This window comes from Ammospiza nelsoni, chromosome 23 (assembly GCF_027579445.1).
Source record: "Ammospiza nelsoni isolate bAmmNel1 chromosome 23, bAmmNel1.pri, whole genome shotgun sequence".
Lineage (NCBI taxonomy): Eukaryota > Metazoa > Chordata > Aves > Passeriformes > Passerellidae > Ammospiza > Ammospiza nelsoni.
Genome location: NC_080655.1, coordinates 3,878,655 through 3,895,679, shown reverse-complemented (window position 1 = coordinate 3,895,679; position 17,025 = coordinate 3,878,655). Strand labels below are relative to the sequence as shown.

General features: G+C 44.5%; 1 protein-coding gene across 1 annotated transcript in view; it reads right to left on the bottom strand.

Moving 5' to 3' along the window:
- Positions 1-16,960, bottom strand: part of LOC132083400 (SLIT-ROBO Rho GTPase-activating protein 2C-like) — a 38,531-nt gene extending 21,571 nt beyond the window's left edge. Inside the window, exons 1-2 of the mRNA XM_059488066.1 lie at positions 16,867-16,960; positions 14,332-14,971 (exon numbers count right to left, since the gene is read on the bottom strand). Coding sequence (XP_059344049.1) covers positions 14,332-14,398 — 67 coding nt within the window. The 5' untranslated portion in view covers positions 14,399-14,971; positions 16,867-16,960. The remainder of the gene's footprint in view (positions 1-14,331; positions 14,972-16,866) is intronic.
- Positions 16,961-17,025: the final 65 nt, after the last annotated feature.

Genomic DNA, 17,025 nt, shown 5'->3' with positions numbered 1-17,025 from the left:
TGAGACAGCACCAGAGCACTAAAAATTTTAGTTTATTTAGAGAAAAAAAGGAGAAGGTCTCTGCAGCACAGGGAATCTTCTGTTTGCTCTGGCACCAGCCCCTCTTCCCCACAAACACCCCAAAAAATCCATCCCAGCAATGAGGGAGCCCACTCCAAGGAAACAGAGCTTGTTCTACAAGGAAAGGACAAGGAATCAGCCCACAAAAAATACATTTAACATTCCCAAACTTCCTCCTGCTTAAATCAAAAAGCTTCCCAAGGCTCAGTGGGAATAGGGAAGATTGGCTTCAACACCAAGGGTTCCTAAAAGATGTGAGGAAATGGCAACACAGTCCCAGTACAGGAGGTGGCAAAATGAGCATCCTTCACATTCTCACCTGGCCTCTCTTCTTGGCAGCTTGAAAGATTTCAAGATTTTAAAATATAAATTCGCCACCCAGGACTGGCAAACCAGTATCTCTGCCAGCACTGAACTTCACACAAGCCTCCCACTCCTAAAAATACAACTTCAAGAGAACAGCCATTCAAACTCAATCCCAGTGGAGCAAAAAGAACTTTGGGAGAATCACAAAAAAAAAAAAAGATGCTTAAAAATAGCAAACCTGATTGTTTGTGTTGGGAGATTTCAGGGGAGTGTTTATTTCCTTCTTAATCCCCAAAACAGCAGGAACCAGAGAGAGGGGAAAAGTGAAGGGAGAAAGGAATGAAAGCAAGGGATAAGCGCAGACACATTTCAGCTTGCTGACAATCCGATTCCAGACTCTACAAAGCTCTGACTCATCCCTGGAGTTGTTTTTTTGATTGTTCTTTGCAGCTCAGTTTTATTTGAGGGATGAGCTGCATCCCCCTGTTCCAGGGATCCCTTGGCTGGACAGACACTCATTCACAGCATCACCCTGGCATTTGTCCTTCAGTCCCCTCCAAAAATTCAAAAAAGGAACAACAAAAAGAATCACAAAGTAAAAGTTATCTCCTCTGTCCAAGTAATTTTCTTGAAAAGAAGAGGCACATCCTGTCCAGCCACGCGGGCTGCGCTGCCAGACAAAAAACAAGATATAAAAAAAGCTCAGTGTTCTCTCAGCGTGTTTCAAGACGCGTAACTGAATCCCATAAATCTCAGCAGAGACCTTGATTTAGGTCGTTTCGAGTCACTCGCTACCATTTAATCTCCTCACCTACTTTTGGGCTGCTTGGAACACAATGGCTGAGCAAGATGTGCTGGAAGGCCCCATTCAGGGAACACAGACTCCCCAAACCAGATCTGGATCAAGGGCAGGAGGATCCCTGTCCTCAGCCAAGGCAAAGAGCAGCCCTGACACCAGCACGCCGGGCTGGTTTCAACTCTGGATGCTCTTTCAATGATCATAAATCAGCTTTGCAAAATGAAAATACATTTAATTTTAAAGGAAAAAAGCAATTTTTTTTATTGCATGCATGTTATAATACACATGCAGTTGTTTATCTGATAATAACTCAAATAATATCAAACGAAATTATTTTATTATTTAGCTTTAAGGCAGCTGAGAAATAACATTTATAACATTTAAAATGTGCTACAGGAAGTTTCAGAATCAAAATTCTCTGAAAGACAACCCAGGCTTTTTGGTTTCTTGGAGTTTTCAGGTATCAAAGATACAAGAATTCTCAATTATAATTATTATATATGATTCATAAACTCCCTCATTTACACTAAGAGGCAATGGAGACCAAAATCTAAGCGGAGATGTGATACTGAGTGAAATTTAAAAAGGGAGACCAAAATCTATGCAGAAAAAAGATACTGAGTGAAATTTAAAAAGGGAGACCAAAATCTATGCAGAAAAAAGATACTGAGTGAAATTTAGAAAGGGAGACCAAAATCTATGCAGAAAAAAGATACTGAGTGAAATTTAGAAAGGGAGACCAAAATCTATGCAGAGAAAAGATACTGAGTGAAATTTAAAAAGGGAGACCAAAATCTAAGCAGAAAAAAGATACTGAGTGAAATTTAGAAAGGGAGACCAAAATCTAAGCAGAAAAAAGATGCTGAGCGAAATTTAGAAAGTGATGCAGTAATAAAATATAAACGTCAAGAAATCTGTGATACAGCTGAAGAGCTCTTTATTGTATTGAAAAGAACATTGTGTTTGGGCTACTTCAAACAAAGCCAGATAAATAAATAGTTTTTGATCAAAACAAAACCAAAAGTGCTTTCGTATTATCTGAAAAAAATTCCAACATTCCTTGTAAGAGAAATGAGGATTTGTGCTCCAAAAAAAAGTGAATGGTCAACAGTTTTGGTGTTATTGCCATAAGCAATGAGACTTCAGGGGGATCTGTGATTTTTTGACAAAATTTTAGAGAGGCACAAGACAAGAAGCAATGGGAAAAAAGGAGGTGGGAAGGAAAGGGAACCTGTTCTCCTTGTGCTTCTCAGAGCTGGATTTGTTCTCCCTATCGCTCTCAAAGCCATTCTGCAAACACAGCACAACCTCCCCACAAGACAGCCCAGGCAGGGCTGGCTGGCTGGCTTTCATTAAAAATAACATAATAAATAAATAAATAAATAAATAAATAAATAAATAAATAATCTACTTACTCTTCCCCTGCACACACCTTTCCATGCAGGACCTCAAAGCAAGCTCCTCCTTGCAAGGAGAGGCATCGATCTTTTGGGACTGATAAATGTGTTTAAACAGTCAACACATAAATAACTTCTAACAGAGAGCCTTCCCCAGGATGCAGAATCCTTAAATTAAAGGTAACAGCAAATTAGCAGCACTTTCATCCCAACCATAGCAGCTGGTGGAGCTGCTCTGGCTTTGGGACAGGGTGGGGTGCAATGGGAATTATTTGCATGAAGCCTGATCCTAAAACCACTGCAAACCATGGGAGGGAGCTGGGAGAAAATTACAGCTGCTATTCCAGCTCCCAGCCAGTGTTTAGTGTGGAATTCACAGTTCAAGGAACCTCCAGCAGCACAAAAACCAACATTTAATTCTCATCCCTCCACAGGGGATGTTTGATATTGTGGAATTTCCCAAACTTGTCTTGTTCCTCCCCAAAATTCTGATGGAGCCTCAAGTCTGGGTCCAGTTCTGAGCTTCTCATTTCAAAAAGGACAAGAAAATCAAGGAGTCAGGAGCAGCCAGGCAGCAAAAATGGATAAATCACAGCAAGAATGCCCAACTGTTCCAGGGTGTTTACCAGAAAATAACTGGGAGTTCCAGAACAAAATAAAACAAAAAAACCCCAACAAAACCAAACCAAAACATTTCTTTCACTGCCAAAAGCTGTCGCTGCTTTCGGGGTATAAAAGAAAGCTCTACCTGCAGGGATTTTCCAGAATTTTTTCCCAATTTAAATTTGAAACCAAACCACCACCTGAATTTCTACTGTCAGGTTTGGTGGGGAGTGTTTTTAGCCAAGATTTTCAGGGAGAAAGTGTGAAAAGTGGAAATTAATGAATGCAAGGAGCCCTTCCCAGCTTTATTCTATGAAGTTCACTGTGATGGGGGAAATAATCTGACATAAAGCCTAAATTAAGATTAATTCCTTAAGTATGAAGACAATGTTTATAAATGTGTTTGGCATTAGGCAACTGGGCTAAATAAAAGGACTTATGCGTAAATTAATTTATCATTACAGTCAGAAATTAATCATTTCTTGGAAGGTAACTCCAGCATATGGATTGATAAAAGTTCAAACCAACCTCAGAGCTAACACAAGCAATCTGGATGGCATAAGGAGGCAGAAAAGGCAATTTAGCAACCAGCAATGAGCCTTCACACACACAGGAAATAAAATCAACACTTGAGGGGTCCAGAAATCTGCTCCAAGGGGTGCTGAGCCCTAATTCTGAGTTTATCCAACAACCCTGGTCTGCAGAGCTGAAATCTTTGCCAGCACAAGCTCCCTGCTAAGGAAACTCACACATTTAATACAGACAAAATTTTGCCTTGCAAACCACCAGAACCCAAGAATGTCACAGCTCTGATGAACCTGGCAGAGCTCAGATTGTTTAAGTCTCACCCAGCCTGTCTGTGGGTGCTGTCCATCCTCCCTTTTCCCCTTCTTTTTTATTTTTTCATTTCTACAGCACAGCTTACAAGCACCAGAAACAGAGAAGTTTAAAAAAAAAAAAAAAAAAAAAAAGAACCAGAACAAGGAGTATTCAGAGTTTTTAGACATTCAGCTCCAGGGGGAAAACACAAGAGCACAATTTCATTCATAGCAAGTTGAGTTTCCATCCAAACATCATCAGTGTATCCTGTGACCTTTGTAGTGCTGCATTTCTCCCTCCTTTCCCCCTCCCCTTTCCAGCTGCACACTTTAAAATCCTTTACAGGCAAAGCCTTTTGTTCCTATTTCAGCATTTTTCTGCAGGCCCTGAGGAGCTGGGACCCTCTGCAGCACAAATACTGGGGGGTTACTGGTGCTTTTGAAGAGTAACTGCGATGAAGCCTCCTCCTCCTCCTTCCCCAGATGGAGAGGAGACAGAAAAGTCAGGAAGGGTTCCACTGATGAAAGAGACCAAAGCTCAGCCAGGCTCCTTTCCAAAACCACTTCACAGGGAGGTTCATTTATTAAATTTCTGAGTGGCTGCTTATCGAACACCGGGGGAAAACCTCCATGGGCCTGCACCTCCACACTCCGCTCTGTCACTGTCACCCACTCATCCCCTGCACAGATTAAGGAAAAATGAGACTTTTTTACCCTCACAGCAACAATGGCTGCTTCTTATTATTGTGCTTTTCTCAGATTTTGATGCATTTCAGGCTCATCAGAGTTGTCAAAACACACCCATGAGAATTTGCTTTATGGGTCACAGGTCTGAATTTACATTTGCCAATAACCAAAAAATTGCAAGTATTATTATTATATATTATTATTATAATATATTATTATATATTATTATTATATAATATATACATTATACTATTATGTTATATATGTATTCTATTATATATAATTATAATCTTATATCATTATATTATTATATATGTATTTCTTATGTATTAATAGATACCTATTGTACGTATTATATATGTATTTATCATCAGTAAATTAAAATTATTGATTATTATATTATAGTATTATGTTGTTATATTATTATATTATAGATGTATTATTATATAATATTATATGTGTATTCTTATATAATGTATTTACTATTAATAAATTAATATTATTATTATATATTATTATGTTGTTGTTATATTATATTATTATATATTGAATATAATATAATATAATATAGCATAATATAATATAGTATAATATAGTATAGTGTAGTATAATATAGTATAGTATAATATAGTATAGTATAATATAGTATAATGTAATATAATATAATATAATACAATATAATATAGCTATTATATCTGTATTATTACATATTGTATGTATTATCTATTAATAAATACATATTATATGTATTATATATGTATTTATTAATAAATTTATATATATATAGATAGACATATAGAGATATATATCTATATAGATAGACAGCCCTGGTGGCCTCAGCCCTGCCCACACTGAGCAATTACACCTGGCGGATGAGTGCAAGTTCCTGGAATAAATAATCCTATCCCAAAAAATTCCCCGTATTTTACCACAAACGGAGCTAATTTAATATGTGAATAACCCCTATTTTTATATTTTTTTTCCTAGAAGCAGCAGAATCACATAAAATACATTTTAGCACCACATTTTACTTTATTGCTGCAGGACAACAAGAGCCCTGCTCCAGTGTGAACTTGCATCAAGAAATGATGTTGTGGAATTTCCCAATTTTCCCACCTAAATTCACAAATTTAGAGCATGCCATGCAGTGGGACTGGATTACTGACCCAGGACCCACTCAGGGACTCATTCCCAGGCAGCAACTGTTGATATTTTAAGTAAATTCAATTTGCAAGCACTCCCCATCTATAAATTGCATCATTCCATGGTTTCCTCCCTGCAGGAAAACCATCCTCCAATGACAGCGGTGCAAAAACAAACCAAAAATCCTTCCCAAGTGCAAGGAGCCAAGAAGCTCTTCCTGGAAAGTCCGATGACTTCAGAAAAAATCAAAATAAAACAACAAAACCAACGTCAGATGTAGCAGGACCAACCCTGCTGCAGCAGTTGAGGGCTGGAGATTGAAATCCACGCTGGGTTTGGAGTTAATCTGATTATTTGGCTCCTTCTCAAGAGTCAAAAAGGCAAAAATGCTCCCCTGGCCTAATTCAGCCCATTTCACACCAAACAATGTGAATTATTGCTGGAAACCCTTAAAGACCTGAGAATTTCTGCAGCACATTTAGCAACACCTGTGATTAACTCCAAACTCAAAAGCAGAACAACTGCGTCAGAAGATTTCCAGTTTAAAAACCAGCAAAAAATGGCAAAAAAAATACAATGTTTTAAATGGTTCCAATCCATTTACAGCATCTTCTTGGAAAAAAAAAAAAAAACAAAACACCACCAGTTGAGCTTCCCCACATTACATCCATATGGTTTTGACTTCAAACACATCCAGAGTTTTCAGTGAGCATTTCCCAGGGATTTCACAGAAAGAAGGCCCTGTTTTGTCTATTTGTGCTGCAATTTGGGAAGAAAAGGGGAGGAAAAAAGTAAAAATGGAGACTGGTCTCTACTGATGGAATTACTGCAAGGTCAAGACCCTTTTCTCCCATTTTCTTCCACACTTTTATCCCACAATAAATCCCATACTCCATTTATTTCCATTGCCTACAAAGCACTGACAGTGTTCCAAGAGCAGGACAGCCGTGATGATGTAGGAATTCTCAGAGAGAAAACCATGAAAAATCTGTGAAAGTCATCCCAAAAAACGAACTAAATAAAGTTGTGAGTAATGAATATCAACTGTGCGTGGCACAGTGAAAGCCATTCAAGGGAACATGTGCTTGAACATACTTTCCATCTCAACAAAGGTTCAGATTTTTCACTCTTCATAACGACAGCTATGAAAAAAAAAAAAAAAAAAAAAAAAAAAAAAAAAAAAAAAAAAAAAAAAGTTGACCAGGCAAAGAGATTCTTCCAAGTAAAACCCCAAAATGGCCAAAAAAAAAAAAAAAAAAAATTTAGTAAGGGTTTAAAAAAAGAATAAAAGAGGAGTGGAGCCTTTTAAGCGAGAGGAAAAGGGAGAGATACTAATTTGTAACCTCACCAGGAAAGGAAATCATTTAGAGCTGAGGAAAAATGTCCTGTCCCTTAGCTGGGAGTCAGGGAAAGCTGGCTATGACCAGCAGACTTTTAATAGAATCCTACTGGAGTTACACTGGCAATTCCCTCTGCTTTTGGAGGGAACTGCAGCACTTAAGAGGATGGAGTGGTTTGGTCAGCTTTGCTCTCCAGCCTTCCAACACCTGATGAAACTGCAAAAAATAAAATTTTTTTTTAAAAAAAGGGATTTTGGAGCTGGAGAGGAAAGAAGGCAGACTCTGCATTCCTTCACCTCTTTCCATGCTCATTAATAATCCATTAGCAGGAGCTGGACACAAAAACACAAACTATTGCTGGAAGATCAAGGCAGTCTCCCAACGCCCCCTTCCCCCTTTTTTTGGCACCAAAGTTTGCTTGGCTGGGCCAAAGCAGCCCCAAAACTCAAGGGATTAGCACTATCAGGAACTGCAGAAAACCAGATGATTCCACAGCAATTCCAGAGCAAGTCATTGTTGCAAACAAATGGAATCACTTACAGGCACAGAGCCCTGATTAACTGCAAAAACCCCTTAAAAGGTAGTTTCACATTTTAAATGGGAACGTTAATCCAACCCGTGCAGAGTTAAAATATCAGAATTTGGGATTTTTTCACTCAACCACACCGGGGTGAGGGGTTGGAAAGTCTCTTTATAGGGTGTATTAAAAATTCCGGGAATCCCACCCAAGGTGTGCAGTGACCAACCTGGTGACCTGAACAGGTGGTGAACACAAAGGAGAAATCAACATTTATGTGTAACATCAACACCACTGAAAAATCCCAAATAAATCACAGTGATCTCAGCTCATTGATCTAAAAATCTGAAGGATATTCTGTTTTAAAAAAAACCCTGCAACCATTGAGGGAAATGCCCATTTCTGGTTCAAATCATCACCAAAATCATCACTGAAAAATCCCAAAGTGCAGCAGGAAAATAAATGACAGTGATCTCAGCTCATTGAGCTAAAAATCTGAAGGTTAAAAAAAACCTGGCAACCTTTGGAAGAAATGCCAATTTCTGGTTCAAATCATCACCGAAAAATCCCAAAGTGCACGGGTTCAGCAGGAAAATAAATGACAGTGAGCTCAGCTCATTGATCTAAAAATCTGAAGGCAAAAGAACCCTGCAACCATTGAGAGAAATGCCAAATTTTGATACAAATAATCACCAAAAGCATCACTGAAAAATCCCAAAGTGCAGCAGGAAAATAAATGACAGTGATCTCAGCTCATTGATCTAAAAATCTGAAGGTAAAAAACCCCTGCAACCATTGAGAGAAATGCCAAATTTTGGTTCAAATCATCACATTTCCCTTCCAGCCCCCAAATTACAGCTCTGACCCCATCACAGCCACTTTTGCCATCTTAACACCCTGAAGGGCTGGAAAAGCTCACCAGGACTAAAAACTGCCCAGCATCCCTCAGGAAGATAGACCATACAAATGAGATTTCCACACAGCATTTAAGGCCAAAAAAAAAAAAAAATCACAATCAGATCAGCCACACTCTCAGGCATCCAACACAGAGAGGGAAAAGGGATTTCTCCAAAATTTATCAGCCATTTTGGGGAGGTTTAAGGGAAAGTTTTGAGACATTTCAGTAGCCTGAGTGTGATGGCAGCTGGGAGGTTGCCCTGAAGTTGTTCTTATCAGGAATCTTCCCTCAGCAAAGGCAAACTCAGCTCAGCAACCACCTCTGGGCTCTGCTTGCTCCTGCTGTAAATTACCTCATCCATCTGTCATATTTTTAGCACTTTTTGGGCTGGGCTGCAAGATCTGCAAGAGATGCATTTTAACCTTTGCTAGCGACTGCTCAAGGACAAGAAGTGGTTTTATGAGCCCTGGCTGTGTAAAAAAATGTCAGTATTAAATTTCTGCAGCTCCAACCATGGAGCTATTTACTGAGGCTTTATACAAACTAATTAAATATAAGGCTCTCGTGGGACACCAGGAGAAAGAAAAGGAGAATTAAGAGATAAATCACTGGCTTTTCTTTCCTCAGCAAGTGTACACTCCAATTTAATATATTAAACCAAAAAAAAAAACACCCTGACAGTGCTCGCTCGGGCACAGAGAGGCAGCAGCAGCATCCCAACCTCACACGGAACAGCATAAATTAATTATCTCTGCCTCACCACAACTTGCACAAAGGAATTGGGAGAGACAACCCAGACGAGGGGGATGAGCTTGGGATATCAAAGGCTCCATATGGAGCGGGGGAATCTCACTCTGCAGCTTCACAGGGCTCCCAGGCTTTGTGAGCACATGGCACCGGGAGGTATCAAAGCAGCCCTTCCCTCCCCTGCTGGCCCTGGGTCATCCTGGCAGGAGAATCCTGACTGCCTGACAGGATTCCTGCTGGAGATTCCTCGGAAAAAAGCACTCCAAGGAGGCCAGGAGCAGAGAGGACAAAGCGTGGAAGCAGCGGAGGAAGGATGGAGGCCAATGGAGGCGCTGGGGAAAATCAAAGTGTGGGTTCATTCCCTTCTGCAAAGAGGGGGTTTGGATCTGGACCTCCAGATGTTGGGAAAATCAAAGTGCGGGTTCATTCCCTTCTGCAAAGAGTGGGTTTGGAGCTGAACCTCCAGATGCTGGGAAAATCAAAGTGTGGGTTCATTCCCTTCTGCAAAGAGCGGGTTTGGAGCTGAACCTCCAGATGTTGGGAAAATCAAAGTGCGGGTTCATTCCCTTCTGCAGAAGAGTCAGTTTGGATCTGGACCTCCAGATGTTGGGAAAATCAAAGTGTGGGTTCATTCCCTTCTGCAGAAAGGTGGGTTTGGATCTGGACCTCCAGATGTTGGGGAAAATCAAAGTGTGGGTTCATTCCCTTCTGCAGAAAGGTGGGTTTGGAGCTGAACCTCCAGATGTTGGGAAAATCAAAGTGTGGGTTCATTCCCTTCTGCAGAAGAGTCAGTTTGGATCTGGACCTCCAGATGTTGGGGAAAATCAAAGTGTGGGTTCATTCCCCTCTGCAAAGAGCGGGTTTGGAGCTGAACCTCCAGATGTTGGAACCCATGGGGCCACTGGGCAATCCAGCACAACCTCTGGTGGAAAATCAGAGGGTCAGACCAGGCTGTGTCATGTACAACCAGAGTGGACAGGTCACCAGGAAGGAGCTCCTCATTCCCTCCATGCCTCCTGATCACTGCATGCTAACTTTGGTTAAAAAAATCTTCAGAAATTGATTTCATTCAAGTGTTTATCTCCCAACATGCACAAACCACGGCAAGAGCCAGCTCCAACCCAAAATAGACACAGAAATGGCTGTGGGGAGACAAAAAATACCTACAGCTCATGGTTGTAGGAGAACAGAAAGTGCCACTCATCCACTCCCCATCCCTGGATGTGTCCCTGAACTCTTGCAGCCACCTGGGACAGTGGAAGATGAAGCCCATGAGATGAATTTTAAGGTCCCTCTCAACCCAAACCATTCCATGATTCTTTGCCCCTTTTTCAATAAAAGCCACCGAGCTCATTCAGCAACAGAAAATCAAAAATTTTGCCTCTTGATGATCTATTAATCAAGCCATTCTTTAAATGGTTTCTGATTAACCACTTAAGGCTATTAAATTTTTAAACAAAGCTCCATCATTCCATTAGCAATCATTTAAAGTGCTTAAGGAGGTGTTTGTGGATTAAAGGGTTTTAAAGGAAGCCTCTAAACACGGCTCTCAGCACAGAGCCGAGCACCAAAAACGCTGCAAATTTCTAAATGCCAGCAAAAAATATCTGAGTTTTGTCATCAGAGGAGCAGATGCCACCTCACAACTCCCAACACGTGATTCATCTCACCCCCACAGCCCCTGCTCCCCTTCCCAGCTCAGGAAAAGATTTCAGAATTAATATTTCCATGCTGCTCCAACAACTGAGGGCAGAACTGGACACCAAAACCACCCTGCAGGAACCTCAGTGTGCTTGGTGAGGAGGCAGCACCAACACACCTGTGGATTTCAATGGGTTCAGCATCATCCCATCCTGCCATGGGATGGAGAATCCTGTAATTAGCGCCTGGAATTAGGGCTGAGAGATCCCGTAAGGAATCCCAGCAGTGTCCAGCTCAGGGCTGAGATATCTGTGGGATTTGCATGAGAGACATTTAGGGGAGTGATGGAAAAGCACAAAACAAGCAAAGGGGCAAAGTCTCCCTCCAAACCTGCTACCTAAAAGCAGAGAGAAAAAGATGCCCATTGTCAAAGCAGCTCCTGAAAGGTCAGGGCTGGGTTGAAAAGGTGAAAAAGCTCTAAAATAAACCCTAAAATAAATCAGGGGATGTAGGACAGGCTGCCACAGGACTGTCTTGTGCATGTCTGTGGGTTTGTCATGGTTTTGCATGAGAGACATTTAGGGGAGTGACATAAAAGCACAAAACAAGCAAAGGGGAAGTCTCCTTTCTCCAAAGCTGGTACCCAAAGGCAGGGAGAGAAGGATGCCCATGGCCAAAGCAGCTCCTGGGTGGAAAAGGGAAAGGAAAAGCCCTAAAACCCTAAAATAAACCAAGGGATGTAGGACAGGGTTGCTACAGTGGGACTGTCATGGTTCTGCATGAGAGACATTTAGGGGAGTGATGGAAAAGCGCAAAACAAGCAAAGGGGCAAAGTCTCCCTCCAAACCTGCTACCTAAAAGCAGAGAGAAAAAGATGCCCATTGTCAAAGCAGCTCCTGAAAGGTCAGGGCTGGGTGGGAAAGGGAAAGGAAAAGCTCTAAAATAAACCCTAAAATAAACCAGGGGATGTAGGACAGGGTTGCTACAGGACTGTCCTGTGCATTTGTGTGGGATTGTCATGGATTTGCATGAGTGAGAGACGTTTAGGGGAGTGACGTAAAAGCACAAAACAAGCAAAGGTTTGGGGTGTTTTGGAAGGGGCAAAGTCTCCTTTCTCCAAAACTGGTACCCAAAGGCAGGGAGAGAAGGATGCCCATGGTCAAAGCAGCTCCTGAAAGGTCAGGGCTGGGTGGAAAAGATGAAAAAGCTCTAAAATAAACCCTAAAATAAACCAGGGGATGTAGGACACGGTTTCTACAGGACTGTCCTGTGCATTTCTGTGGGATTGTCATGGATTTGCATGAGTGAGAGACGTTTAGGGGAGTGATGGAAAACCATAAAACAAGCAAAGAGGATTGTGGTGTTTTGGAAGGGGCAAAGTCTCCTTTCTCCAAAACTGGTACCCAAAGGCAGGCAGAGAAGGATGCCCATGGTCAAAGCAGCTCCTGGGTGGAAAAGGGAAAGGAAAAGCCCTAAAATAAACCAGGGGATGCAGGACAGGGTTGCTGCAGGAGTGCCCTGTGCATTTCTGAGCAGGCTGGTCCCTCCAGGAGATGGATCAGCACCTCCTGACCCAGAGCCACACCGGGAGAGGGACAGGGGAGCATCCCGAGGTACAGGCATCCCTGCCCTCGCCCCAATTCAGGAAGGAAACCCCCTTCTCCCGGCTCCTCCAGATCCCTTCCGCCCTCCTTAACCTCCTGCAATGCTTTACAAGGCCAAAAAGCAAAATAAATAAATAAATGAATAAATCCATGTGCCGCTAGTGCAATCCACTTTTGGGAGCACATTTCCAGGTCAATGACAGCCCCAGAGGTGAGCTGAGCCCTGGCAGCAGCAAGGAAGGATCCTTCCCATCTTCCTTGTTTGAAAAGGAAAGGAAGGATTTCTAATTTATGCAAGAGCTCAGGGGTGAGAGGATGTGCTTTGCTAATTCCAAAGCGTCCTTCCCGTGTTATTCCCAAATATTGTGACTGCCAGCTCGCATCCATCACGCACATTTTGATGGGGTAAATAATGAAAGAGCCTACAAGCCTTTAATTTGATGCTGACTGCAATTCCCACTTCCAAAGACAGCAAGAAAACAGGAATAGAAACTAAACCAGTCAAAGAGAAAACACGCCCTTCTCCTTTCTAACTTTAAGAACCTCAATATTAAGAGAGAAAAAAAATCAAAATAAACTCTCAACACAGCTTCATATCTGCTCAAATAAGCATTTTTCAACATTAGTACCCAAACTGCTTCTAGGTGCAGGGCACAGGGGTCAGGGTAGGACAACACATTTTAATGATTTACAACCAACAAGCAAAACCCCCTCCCCAGCAGGAAAAATAACTGAGCACCTAATTGCAAAACAATATCTTAATTGTCAATTTGAATCTAGGTTTCCTCCTCAGATTTAAATCTGGCTTTTTTTTTAATTTTTTTTTTTTTTTCAAATTGCATTGATTTAACTCAATCAACCCTGCCCGAAGGCCATCTTTCCTGCATGCTCTGAGCATACCAAGCAAGTTTCAACCAATTAGATAAATCACTGAATCTCACAACTTCCTAGCAGCCACGGATCAAGCCATGCACAAGCCCTAATTATTCTTTTAAATCCCGAAAACTTCACAAAAATAAGCAGCTAAGGAGGGAATTTCACCATTTTTATTTTTTTTTTTAACCTAGGGCACATGATGGCCAGCTGAATTCTGCAGGAGACTTGCATGGTCATTGCAAATCCCATTTTTAATTCTGTTTATTATTCCCTGTGATGGCGAGAATAACGCTGCTGCATGAGTTTTATTCATTTATTCATTTTTTTATGTCTCTGTGTGTGTGTGTGTACACCCACACCCACACTGCAGCCTCGAGGTGTTACACTCCAGCACGGCAAGGAAAAAGCAGGGAATTGTGATGGGGAAAATCCTGAAAAATGGAAGTTTCCAGCACAAACAGCATGGCAGGGACCCCGGGGCACAGTCCCCCATCAGCAGCAGTGGAAATACGCTCCTGTGACACTGCACAGATTGTTCAAAGATTCCCATGACAGGCAGAGGATTAAAAAGCAATTCCCTGCCTCTCACATTTCACATGCAAAGCCGTGTCTGGGAAAGGCAGGCAGGGAGAAGATGGATCTCCCCGAACTCAAAAATGTGGGTATTCCATTAAAAATAACCTTAAAAACGACAGCACCGAAGCAGGAACTACCCCATGAGGACAGACACAGCGCTGCAAACCCGACCCAGCTTTGTATTCCCAAAAAAAACCCCTGCAAATTCCAGGCAATCTGCAAATGATTTCCCTCTTCCCCACCCAAACATCCACTGCAAACTCCTACAATCGCCAGGCAGGCTCGCAGGGAAGGGCTGGAAATAAAAACCATTCCTTACCTTTCACTTGAGTGTCGTATTCAGCTATGATCTCCTTATCCTTTTTGAATTTTGCTGGCGACGTCATGTTTCCTTGTCCAAAAAGCTGAATAACCTCGAAAGAGATCCACCACCAGAACACGAGAGACAGAAAAGGGAATTTTCGCCCCTCTCAGCACGACGATGCCTTGGCTCGCTGCTCGTCCTTCCCTTCCCCCCCCCCCCCCCACCCCGCAAAAAAAAAGGGGGAAAAAAATCAAAAAATCAGTCCATGGAGAGAGGGTGTGAGAGGGAACACAGCAGCAGGAAAATGCAGATGTTGAGATCAGCGGATGGAAGAGGCGGCAGTTTTGTCTCCCTGCACCAAATCCTTGAGCAGCAGCATCAGCCCTGGCGAGATCCTGCAGCCCCAAAGGCTCTTCCTGATCCTCAATAGCACAGCCGGGGAGTGGAAGTCCTTCCGCACATGTTTGGTGTGGGTTTGGTTTGCCCTTTTTTTTTTTTATTATTTTTTTTTTTTCCTCCTCTCTTCTTTTTTTTTTTTTTTTTTTTTTTTAATTATTTATTTATTTATTTCTTTTAACGGGCACGGAGATGATGCAAATCAAATCCCAAACGAGAGCGGCAGCAGCAGAGGGGAAGCAGCTTTTGGTTTGCTTGCCTGAAAACACAAAATAATAACAACAATAATAATATACATATATAAATATATTTATAAATTTACAGCTCGCAGCCCAAATCGGTGATGGGAAGCAAAGCTGCCCTGACACCCTGACATTGCAAATCGTCCTTTGAGCAGCAGCAGCAGCGCGAGGTTCCAGCTGCAGCCCCCAGGTGACCGAGGGAACGCCTACACCGGGACCGGGCTTGGTTCCTTTGGGATATCCCGGGGACAATTTGGGGTGCAGGTCCTGGGGAACCGGGGGGCAACACCCGGGGGTGATTTGGGGGGCAGCTCCCGGGGGAATTGGGGAGCAGGGATCCTTCGGCATGCAGCTCTGGTGGGAGCTGGGGCTCATCTGGGGTGCAGGTTCCAGGGGAGAATTTGGGATTGATTTGGGGTGCAGGTCCCAGGGGAGAATTTGGGGTGCAGGTCCTAGGTGGGAGGGAACTTGGGGTGCAGGTCCCAGGGAATAGGGGATGGTTTGGGGAGCAGGGATCCTTTGGGATGCGGCTCCGCTGGGAGCTGGGGCTCATTTGGGGCGCAGGTCCCAGAGGAGAATCTGGGGTTCAGGTTCCGGGAGAGAATACGGGGTTCATTTGGGGTGCAGGTCCAGGAGGAGAAGGTCCCAGGAGAGAATCTGGGGTTGATTTAAGGTGCAGATCCCTGGAGAGAATTTGGGGTTGATTTGGGGTGCAGGTCCCAAGGGTTATGGGGCTGTTCAGGGAGCAGCTCCCAGAGGAACGGGGCACCTTTGGGATGTGGCTCCAGTAGGAAAATTTGGGGCTCATTTGGGGTGCAGATCCCTGGAGAGAATTTGGGGTTGATTTGGGGGTGCAGGTCCCGGGGGAGAATTTGGGGAGCGGCTCCTGGGGGTGACGCGGCTCCAGTCGGAGCTGGGGTTGATCTGGGGTGCAAGTCCCAGGACGGAATTTGGGATTAATCTGGGGTGCAGGTCCCTGGAGAGAATTTGGGGCTGATTTGGGGTGGAGGTCCCAGGGGAGAATTTGGGGAGCAGCTCCCAGGGGTGATGCGGCTCCTTTGGGATGCAGCTCCAGTAGGAGCTGGGGTTCATTGGGTGAACAGCTCCCAGGGGAGAATTTGAGGTTGATTTGGGGTGCAGGTCCAGGGGGAGAATTTAGGGGTTGATTTAGGGTGCAGGTCCTGGGAAAGAATTTGGGGTGCAGATCCTGGGAGAGAATATGGAGTTGATTTAGGGCGCAGCTCCCGGGGGAGAATTTGGGGCTCATTTGGGGTGCATGTCCCGGGGGAGAATTCGTGGAGCGGCTCCCGGGGGTTCCGGGGCTGTTCGTGGAGCTGCTCCCCGGGCTGTGGTGGCTCCCCGGGCTCCGGGGCTCCCCCGGTCCCGCAGCATCCCGCGCTGCCCGCGGGCTCGGCCCCGCCGCCGGCAGCCCCGGGCACACCGGGCGCGCCCCCGCCGGGCGGCTCCGCCCGCAGCTTCTCCCTTTTCGGGTTTCTTTTCATGGGGGGTGATTTAGGGTTCCTTCCAGCGCCCGCTGCGCCGGGCAGGGCGGGACACAACTTTTCCCCGGCTTTTCGTTCCAATTTGGATTTCTTCCCCGGTTTTTTTTTTTTTTGGGAGGAGGGGGGAGCAGGGCGGGCGCGCGGCCGCAGCCCCCGCGGGAGATGCGCGGACGGGAGGAAGAAATAAATAAACAAACACGGCACCCGCCGGATCCGCATCCCGCCCGGGATAGAACAATGCGGGCGGCGGGGAGAGGAAGCGTGGGGGGGTCCCGAAGGGGGGGCCGGGGCTGGGGGGACGCGGCTCGGGGCGCTGGGGAGGCGGCGGGGCCGGCGGCGGGAGGGTGCTCGAGGGCTGCCGGGGGCGGCACGGGAGGGCCGGGGGTCGGGCGGCCGGGCGGGGCGATTACCTGGGCGCTGCGGAGCCGCCTCCCGCAGCCGGGCGTCCTCCGGCCGCTGGCGCCCGCCGCCCGGTCCCCCGCACCGGCCCGCCGCCGCCCCGCCCCGCCCAGCGGCTCGGCCAATGGGCGCGGAGCGCTTGGAATGAGCGACGGGCGTTATAACCAATC